The 10,527-nt window shown below is 46.5% G+C and overlaps 1 protein-coding gene across 1 annotated transcript in view; it reads left to right on the forward strand.

Annotated features, from left to right (window-relative positions):
* The window catches only part of TMEM102 (transmembrane protein 102), a 43,213-nt gene extending 35,948 nt beyond the window's left edge, over window positions 1–7,265 (forward strand). Inside the window, exon 3 of the mRNA XM_085636760.1 lies at window positions 5,784–7,265. Coding sequence (XP_085492886.1) covers window positions 5,784–7,036 — 1,253 coding nt within the window. The 3' untranslated portion in view covers window positions 7,037–7,265. The remainder of the gene's footprint in view (window positions 1–5,783) is intronic.
* The last annotated feature ends 3,262 nt before the right edge of the window (window positions 7,266–10,527 follow it).

A 10,527-nucleotide genomic window follows, 5' to 3' on the forward strand; every position in this document is an offset into this window, starting at 1 on the left:
CGGGACAAAGGGAGTACCTAACACAGCCAGTGACAGTTGACGAGGTGAGGGAGGCGATCCGCACATTGCCCAATGGCAAGGCTCCTGGATTGGACGACTCCACCGGGGAATTTTTATAAAGAATACTCTGACCGACTAGCCCCACCCCTGCACGCAGTCTACGAGGAGGCGTATGACAGTGGTGTGTTGCCATCCTCGTTAAAAGAGGCACTCGTAATAACATTGCTGAAGGCTGAAAAGGTGCCGGAGAGGTGTGAATCTTATAGGCCCCTATCTCTCATAAATGAATCACAGGGACTTGGACAAGAAAGTCATCCAATTATGAGTAAGGGGCTGACCGAAAGCCCACTCCGTGGAGTGTTGTATACAATGCTGCCGGCAACAGATGGGTGAAGTTTACATGTATGACCAGGTGTCATTAGGGACTAGAAGCGTAACCTGCTCTTTGTTCCGTGACTCCTAGTTTGGAAGCGGGTGTGTAAATTAGGCAGAGAGGTGAGGGCCAGATGATGATAATCACTTGAGCTCCAGATTTATGATTTTTTGAGTTATTTACCACTTATGACCAATAATGGGGACACTGACCCAGGGCAACCATATAAACGTATACAAAATGCCCATGTTTATGAAATCGCCCCATCTGCAGCCGGTCTATCACGCCTGTATAAAGACTGCAGAGTCGATCTTGGTAGTACCTCAAAGAGTAAAAGCACCATGCAGAGGCTCTTAAACTTAATCCAAGCCTTGTATCTGTGCCAGTGGAGGGAGCTGTGAGCCTCTGAGATGTAACCCCCTTTATAGGCTACAGATATTACCAACTGCTGCATTTTAAGCCACCTGTAATCCCTGTAGCATATTCTGTGATAGGCCGGAGTCGCACACGCTGCTGGAATCCATGCAGGGGTGATTGGAAACTCTAACCACTAAGGCTTGTTTCTTCAAGAATCGAAGAAGATGTGGTTTGTGTTCCCCCTGGCACACACACCCCAATAACCTGAGTGATCACACCAGCCATACATAATTCATTTATCAAGCATCCTCATATGGGTAATAACTCTACAGGTAAAAAATGAAATATGATCTAATAATGTTTCATGGAGAGGAGAGCTAAAAAATACTGACACCGCATTCCTGATTCAAATCCTCATTGACCATTGGACCAGAGAATCGCCTGCACCCCAAATCACATTTATTCGCAGCACGTATGATGTCACTTTTTATTTAAAAAAATAGGGAGTAGTTGTGAGATCACTGGTAGGCGTCAAAAATGTTTTGGCTTCATAAATCTTTAAAGTCAAGCCTTCCTCAGGATACAGAAATATAAAACCCCCTCCTGAATGGAAATATGCACAGATTGTATCTAAAAACAATTAAATACGTATTCACAAGAAACCTTTTGGGTTGAACATTTTTGGCAAATCCTGCCTGTTGCATACATCTGCTCCCACCTCAAAGCTGCAGTCAGTGGCCTCTGAAATTCGGGACTCCAAATAAAAAATCCTTACTCCAGCAAGTAACGCAAGCTTTCTTTTTGCGTTCCAATGTTTGTTGCTGTACTGCGCATGGCCAAAGAGGAGACCAGAATAATGTGAAGCCTGTTGGCCGAAATCCATTTAGCCCCAGAAGTAACCGCGCGAAAACAAGATCTAATCGAAAATTCTATCTTGAAATGCTTCTGGTGTATATGAATAAAAGCTGGTTTGTCTGTGAAGAATTAACATTGTTGTCTGCATGGATGATGTACAAGGTACTGATGACCAAACCTAAATCTTTGTTCACTACTGTAACAGGTGGTCATTCTCTGTGTGTAATATTCCAGTTGATAGAAGAACCCCTTAATAGGCATGTGTGTTTTGGAAAATGCATTCAGTGTGTCAGAGTGTTTACGCGTTTCTCTGTCCTGAAGAAGGCTTGGGAAACCAAACATGACATTGATAGGGACCACTGCCATTTCACAAAACGTTTTTTTATTTTTTTTATTTAATGCAACATAGTGTTGTAAATTGTCAGCATGTGGTTGATTTGGCTTTGGTTGATGGTACTTCTGGGTCATGAATAGTGAGTGAGCATGAGGGAGGGATGTTTGGTATTTTAACATTTTTGACTGTGCTGTAGGCAAGCCTTGATTCGTAAACTTGTTTTTGTATCCCTACTGGGGATTTTGCTAAACAAGTTATTGTTGTAGCCGTCTCTCGAGTGGATGTCTGATTGATAGAGGTAAGATCAAGAGGTTGCGCTCGATCTGGCGTTGACGAGCGGAGGCCACTTTCCAACAAGTTGATGAAGTTCCTGTTATGTATCTGTAAGAAGACTTGGGCTACTGGCAAAGCGTATCACAGGTTGTTGACGCTTGTCAATTCTGGCACCTCCAGTGCTCCCACTGATGGGCATTCTTGCTGCCCCCCATGGTAGTGATACCCCCTATTTTCACAAGTTTGCTGCTCTTGCAACAGTTGCTGGTACTTTCTTGAGCAGTAGCGCTGCACCCTTTTAGCCTCTGTTAAGAGTTTGCGTGGTCTGGACCCCTTCTCCCACATTGCAGGAGATGTTCATGGCTGCTGCTCCAAGGGCTATCTTGTGGTACAGGTCCACACCCTGTCATTCACGTTGTATTACGCGAACAGACCTTGGGTTAAGAGAAGCCGGGCAGATAATATTTTGAACCAGTGGGGTGTATTTCAAGACTTGTGGGGCCGTGGGGGGCTTTAGGTTGGAGCTCCGAGGTGGCACTGACCTCAGCCTGTCTGCCCACCTGTAAGTTTATGCTTTGTGTGCAGAGCCGCAAGCATCCCACCCCCTTTAGATAGATCCATGGACCAGCCGTGCATGGGGGAGAGTCCTGGTGAGCCGCATACAATATGACTTTGTTACTCTCCACACTTTCCTCAGGCTTCATGACCTTCCAGTTTACGAAAGATTTTAGATATGTATGTATTTTGGGGGGGCGGTGGTGTGTGTGTGTGTGTGTTTGTTTGTTTGTTTGTTTGTGTTGTTTTTGTTGTTTTTTTTTGGTTCGGTTTGTTTTTTGGTTCAAACCTCCTGTCTGCAGAACCACCAGGCACGGACCTCAGTCAAACTCACAAGAAGACTTTAAACAGCGAAGTCTTGTGTAGTTTATTAAAAGTAAACCACAGGATTAAACCGGCATAATTCCCTCCATGACGCGTTTCGCTCGCCACACGCGAGCTTGATCACATGATATGCCATGCATCCAGGGAACTTATTAAAAAAACTAAATGTGCACTAATAACTGTAAAAAACAACCTCAGCAAGAAAGTGGACATGGTAAACAGACTACAAACAATGGAAATAGCAGCACAGTAAGACACTATTGATGTAGAAATACGAATCCCTTTACAACATTACTAGCAATATGCAAAATGTAAATGTATAATGTCTGTAAAATTACAGCATTAAAATGATTCATATAAATATACATCTATAAAGTGCAAATGCATATTACATAAAGGAAACCGGTAATAACATGTCATACCGGCATACAGTGCCTCATGATTTACATGTGCAAATAGGCAAAATTCTCAGAAAGTGGCTGATCGACTTGTAACAATGCCGTAGAGAGCATGTTACAAAACACATTGGTATAGTATATATGTAGTAGCCACCTACTGCGTATGAATGCACAAACTCCCATTTAAATAAAATCCTATGATTTGGGGCAAAGAAGTGCCAATATACGATAGGACTGGGAGAATGGCATATAAAAACGATGCTAAAATTACAGTTACATATGAGAAATAGACATAGTCCAATAATACGGATATAAAGTGCTAGTGCAAATACACACACACATATATTTATTCACTGGAAAAAACAAAGGTTAAAGTGATGTTATAGTTAGGTGAAATTTTCTGTTTTAAACTCTTAAAAACCAGTGAAATTCACCAGTTATATTTATCTCAAGTGACTACAACTAGTACCCTATGGTAACTATAACTCACGCCTGAGTCATGCACACTGATATTATCGATGACGTCAAAGATGCTGTCATGAGTGATGTAATATCCAGGGTAATTAGCAGTGCCCGGCGAGGGCGCAAGTTATAGTTACTTGAGATGTCTTGTAAGTAACTTGTCTTTCTCTGACACGATTGTAGACCTGATGGAGAATGGGTAGGGGGGGGGCGGTGGCAGATCATGCAACAAAGCCCCTCATTTAAATGTTTAGATGCCTGTGGGAGATGGTGGATCTGTGACACCCTTTAATATTTTTGTACTTCTTGGGTTCAGGTGGGAGAGGACTCTTAAGGCATCCAATTATTTGTTCTAACATCAGAGGGCCTTTGACTATAGCCAGGCTATCTTCAGCATTTCAGACACATGTGGACCATAATGTCACAGGGGAAAGTATATGATGTATGCACCTGTTGGGGCACCATTGCTCGCGGTGAAAATCTTCATTTTTACTGCTACCAGGCAAGACTACTGTTCAGACAGGCTTTTGTGATCGAGGTCAAAACCATGGAAGTTCAGCACCAAAGGTGCAGAGTCAGGAAAAGGCTTCTAGGTGAAACCAGAATTGGCAAAGCCACTTCGTCTCTATTTAAATAATCAGTTTCCAACCTACTAGCTTTGCCAGTGATTGTTTACCATGGCATAGTTTATAATAAATATATCCGAAATTACTTTGAGGTGGCCACGCCTCATAAGCATCCATCTGCTCTCACTGGTGGACATTTTTGAATGGATTTCACCCTAAAGTATTAAAAGATGGCGGCCTGCCGTGTGTCCACACACAGGTAATCCTATTTAAATGTATTTATGGAAAGAATACCTTTCAAAGATGGCTGCCTGCGTCACGTGTGTGTGTTCACACACTGGCAATTAATCCTATTTAAATGCCTTTATGGAAAGAATACCTTTCAAAGATGGCTGCCTGCGTGCAGGTGTCCACACACGGGCAATCGATCCTATTTAAATGCCTTTATGGAAAAATACCAGTCAAAGAGGGCTGCCCGGTTGATGTTGGATTTACGAAATAAATTATACAAGCATTGGCTATATCGACGTGCTGGTTGGTAAGGGGTTGAAGAAAGAGTGTGTGGGCCACAAGGCGAACAGGGGACTTTGAAGTGGGTAGGAATAGTGCAGGCCATGGCAACCAGAGCAGGTGTGAAGCAGGGAAAGAGAAAAAGGGCAACGGAGAGTGAGGGAGCCGCTGCAAAGAAAATAGTCCCTCGTGCACAGTAATGCGTGCACTCCACTGGAGGCAGAATGACGCAGAAACAGATGACTGAATGAGGTGAAAGCCAATCGCAAGAGGGCTGATCGGGATATGTGATTGACAATGTCACACACCAATGGCTGTAACAGGAAGAACACAAGCCAATGGTTTGAAGTGGCTGATCCAAAGCCCACGCTGGGCATATGGGTATTATATGCAATAGTCTGTTGACAACAAACAACTTAAGCTGTGTGTGGTCGAGACCTAGAAATCATGCGGGTAGTGACGCTAGAGTCCTGATGGATTTGTATACCTTGTTTCTTCAAATAATACTTCTCATGCCCCCCGCTTCTACTCTTTCTCCCCTAATCAAACCTCAACACTCTGACTTCTCTGTGGCTTTACCTTCCCCTCTTTCCACAGTGCATCTCATCCTCCCTTCTCCTGTCCTTTTTATAATTTCCATTTATTTTGTTCCTCTTATCTCTGCCTTCTCTAACCAGGTCTTTACTTCTCTGATCTTCTGTCACCTTCTCAGTCCTTCTTAACTCATTCCTGTTTCCCCATCATCATGACGCTAGCTCTTCTCTTTGTCTCCTCAGGCCTGGTGCAGAAGCTGGACCACAGACTCCCGGTTGCCAATGAGTACCTGCTTCTGTCGGGCGGCATCCGCGAGGGTGTGCTCGACATGGACCCCGACCAGCTGGGGGACTATTCCCGAGGTACCGACTATGACCTGGACTTCACCCTGCTGGTACCTGCCTTGAAGCTGCACGATCGTAACCAACCGGTCACACTGGACATGCGCCAGTCCTTGCCCTGCCATACCTGGCTCAGCTTACACCTCTTTGATGCGACCATCATTGAGCGTTGGCGGGAACTCTGCTGTGAGGAGGGGATGGACCCGCCGGGTAGTGGGGCCCTCTACTTCTCGCCCACCAAGGTGGCTGATTGGTTCTTCCGCTCAGTGTCCTCTGTGCTGGAAGACATCCGCCAGAACCCCCAACGTGGGATGCCAAGGGCAGTGCGTGCAGAGCAGAATGGCCAGTTGACCACTGTAATCCTCACCGCTGGCTCTAGCCGCATTCTGTATGACCTGGTGCCGGTGGTGTCCTTCAAGGGGTGGCCAGCAGTAGCCCAGGGCTGGTTGTCAGAGAACCACTTCTGGGACGGGAAGATCACAGAGGAAGAGGTGATTGGTGGCTTCTACTTAGTGCCATCTTGTTCTCGTGGTGGGCTCGCGACACACGAGTGGCGCCTGGCATTCTCGCGCAGCGAGGTGCAGCTGAAGAAGTGTATCCCATCTCCGCTGCTGCACGCCTTCCAGGCTTGCAAGGCCATCATTGTCAAACTGCTCTCCAGGCCCCGGGCCATCAGCCCCTACCATCTCAGGACCATCATGCTCTGGGCCTGTGACCGTCTCCCCACCAGCTACCTGCTGGAACCACAGAACACGGCCCACTTCCTGCTTGGCCTGGTGGATGACCTGAACTACTGTCTGCTCAACAAGTGCTGTCCAAACTTCTTCCTCCCACAGTGCAATATGTTTGAGCACCTCTCTGACGAGACTGCCATATTGTTGGCCCGCAAGTTGTCCTCTGTGCGGGCCGAGCCAGCCGAGCACCTCAGCACCGCCATTGAGCATGCCAAGGCCGCAGGCAAGCTGCACGGTGCCGGGGTGCTGCCGGCGGCTCTAGCAGCTGAAGGCGCGCCACCTGTCATGGCGGAGGAGAACGGGCTGGCCCGAAAGATCAAACAGTTGGTGACAGAGAATCAGGGGAAGTCAATTTCGGTGTTCCTGAACCCAGATGACGTCACAAGGCCACACTTCCGCATCAACGACAAGTTCTTCTGAGCTGACAGTGGATTGGTTAACTGTAGATAAGGGGGCAATGGAACATTCTTTTCTGCAATACCCTCTGTTGAATCTACCCTACTTTACAATATGATCTTATTGCCAAAATAAATTAAAAAAGGTAACTTTAATAGGTTCGTGTGAACCAAATGTTTTTTGAAAAAAGTGAATTAGTTTTACTTTTCAATTTCCATAGACTTAATAAAGTGATAAATACTACAAAGGAGCAGAACCGATGTGCTGGGCCCACTTCCTCTATCGTTTCTTTAAAAGTTGCAATTTGTGAGCGATGCAATATTACGCCTTGTTCCGACAGTGTCCTACTGTCCCAGGAGCACACAGTGATGCAGCTGGTGCACCGCGCCTTCTAACCCGTCTGTGGTACTGACGATGCGTCAGTTGTATTGGGAGGTGCTGGTGGTCGGCTCTCAAGGGGTCTCTCAGAGGGGGCGCTTACACCGGAATCCTTGAAGGGGTTTGAATGTTACAGCAGTAAGAGCTGTATTGCATGGTTTGTGTAACCAGCAGCAGAAACCATGTGGTCCTCAGACGTCATGGCTTCTGAAAGGTTTGGTTCATATTCTAGATGCCTACGTCACAGGACCTCCTTGAAATCACTTGTCTTCCTGAACAGTGGAGGGACTCCGAGGCAGTCTGTGGAGGCCTACGGTGTTAGTCCTCACTGTGGGTTGGGAGTGGTGGGTGTGTGACGATGGGCTTAGAAGATGGCTTCATGTTCTGTAGCCTTATATGGGTGTCTGAGTTGGGAAGCGTGCAACAAACCAGCTTTGTCTTAGATGGTGTAAGGTAGGGGTCGCTCTGTACAGGGGCCTTTCACAAGGGTGGGGATGCCTTTAACTAGGCTAGCAGGACACATTATCTCCTGCTGTGATGTCACATGCTTTGGAGGCCAGTGCTGGACCATCCTTGAAGTCCTACTGAGAAGCCTTCAGCCGGGAAGGGTCCCTGCACCCAACTACTGACCATCCCTTCCAAGGGCCAGGCAAGCAGTGACCGCCCCCAGACTCCTTGCACACTGGTGGTCAAGCACCGCTCACCACAGTACAGAACTACAAGGTGACCCTATTCTTACACCACTGACTCTCCTGCAGCTCTGCTGACTCCTCTAGAGGCGGGAATGTGTTACTGCACCCAGACAACAGACTTTCCTTCCCAGGAGCCAAGCGCAACTTCTCTTGATGCTCAAGTGCATGACTCCAGAGTGCAGACTCCTAGCAACGCTATCCAGCTAAGATTGGACATAGAGCCCGCGCACGTGGTCGGATTGGTAACGCGGACACTCTGGAAATGGGGCAAGGGCCGGTAGCCGAGTTCTAGCTGTGGGCTGCTTTTTTGGACATCCTGGGAACTGTCTGTGCCATTATGATGTTGCCAGCGGCCCAGTGGGTGCTTGAGTGGTCTTTCTAGAGGCATATGGGCAGAGGTATCATTCCCTTTCTCTTGCTTGGCCGGCCCATTAAGGTATGCTGATTGAGTGGGGGCAGTGGCCTGAGTGGAAGTGGTCTCCCGTGCATTCATGTGTGGCTCAGCAGTGTGAAGTAATCTGTGCATTTTTTTTTTATCGAAGTGAATTTAATAAAACATGCCCCCACCCACTTTCTTTTCATATAACTTTGCTGAAGCAGTGTTATGCAAATGTGGGCCACTTTTTTTTGGTGTGCCCAGCCCGATTTTTGATCCCAATCTAAACCTGCCCACGCACCCAAACACCTCTCCCCCTAACTTTTGGACTCCCCTAAACTAAGCAAAGGCTATCTCCTTGAGATAGGGTGGGTGAGGACAGGACAGGACAGGCCAGGCCAGGGGCGTGAATACAAGGGTTGTGGACACACTCTGCCTGGTGTTCAGACCATGAGGACCGCCATCTTGCTGTGGTGTCTCTATGCCGCGGCCGCGCCGTCCAATCAGAAAGCTCAAATGAGTGAGAACCGTGCACACTGCAGTCCAGAGCCGGGGCGGGTGCAAAGCCGCCCCACATACTACACTTGAATGATTTTATGTCACAATATTGACAAAGCCTTCTGCGACTGGGGCTTCTCTGTGGTGTTAGACTCGAGTTGGTGCCAGGTCTAAGTATCGCTACGCTCTCAAGATCAACTAGAACTGATGACTAACCCTGCATTTTAACTAGACACTTCAGACGCCAAAGCGGACGAACTGCCATCGACAACTAGCACTGCAGCTTAACCAGGGACTTGGGCATTAGTAAAGAATAATTTAACTTATTAACTAGAGCAAACACTTGAGTAGTCACTCCAAATGCCAGTACAGAGCAGCTAGAATTGATGCCCTACCCAAAAACCAAACCTAGCTCTCCAGACAACAGAACTGATCAACTACCTAACCAGGGCCTCCGGACAGCTCTACAGGTTAGCTGGAACGGATAACTATTACTACGTTAAACTATTCTTCTGACACGGGTGCAGGTTAATTAGAATTGACAACACTGCTTTATTACATCAAACAAACCAATAGAAAGCAGGGTCTAAGGGAAAATTATTTTAATGACCTGCCCAAGTCCTAATCCCCTCTTCAAACTAAATACACACACAAAAAGAGAACTGGGGGTCAACAACAGAAGCACATAAAGAGATGAACGCAAAGGTTAGTGAACAGTCGTAATACCACACAGGCATTCAGAGCAGAGCAAGGATTACCATCAATCTACCTCTCAAAGTAGAGCATGGGTATGAATCAATCAAGCTCTAATGATCAATATTATCATTTGGTCATCCGTCAAGAGTGGAAGGTCCGTCCCTTGATCATAAGGACTGCCTTGCTGGCAAGCTCTGTTGCTCAAAGTAAATGCCGTTGCGGGACCATGCAAGAAGCAGAAGAAGGTATGCTCATGTCCATAATAAAGGAATCCTATGTGGTGCAGTGCAAAAAAGATATATTTGTGAAAGAGATTTTAAAAGGGTTGTGTGGAGAGACAAACTACTCTGAATGATACAACCCTCCTCACATCTAGTAAAAACGGTGCAGAAAAAACTATAGCAGTAATCCCAAGTGACTGCTATTTTTAGGTCATAGCAGTAATCCCAAGTGACTGCTATTTTTAGGTCGACATGTTTCAGCCACCAGGGGGAATTCCCCACGGCTTTCTTCAGGACCTATCTAAGTCACACCAAGCTACTGTCCGTCGTTACCTCTGGACTGTGCTGAGTCAGGGGGAGAGGTCTCAGACGGACAGAGCGGGGCCTCATAAACCTGAGACAGGTTCCAGGGAGGTGAGGTTTGATCCTTTATCATGACGGGTGACGATTGCACCCTTTGATTGGAGGATGAGTACAAAGTGAGGTTGTATCGTTTATCCAACCCCAATTACTGCTATGACCTAAAAATAGCAGTCACTTGGGATTGCTGCTATAGTTTTTTCTGCACCGTTTTTACTAGATGTGAGGAGGGTTGTATCATTCAGAGTAGTTTGTCTCTCCACACAACCTTTTTAAAATCTCTTTCACAAATAT

This window comes from Triturus cristatus, chromosome 12 (genome assembly GCF_964204655.1).
Source record: "Triturus cristatus chromosome 12, aTriCri1.1, whole genome shotgun sequence".
In the NCBI taxonomy this organism is placed as follows: Eukaryota; Metazoa; Chordata; class Amphibia; order Caudata; family Salamandridae; genus Triturus; species Triturus cristatus.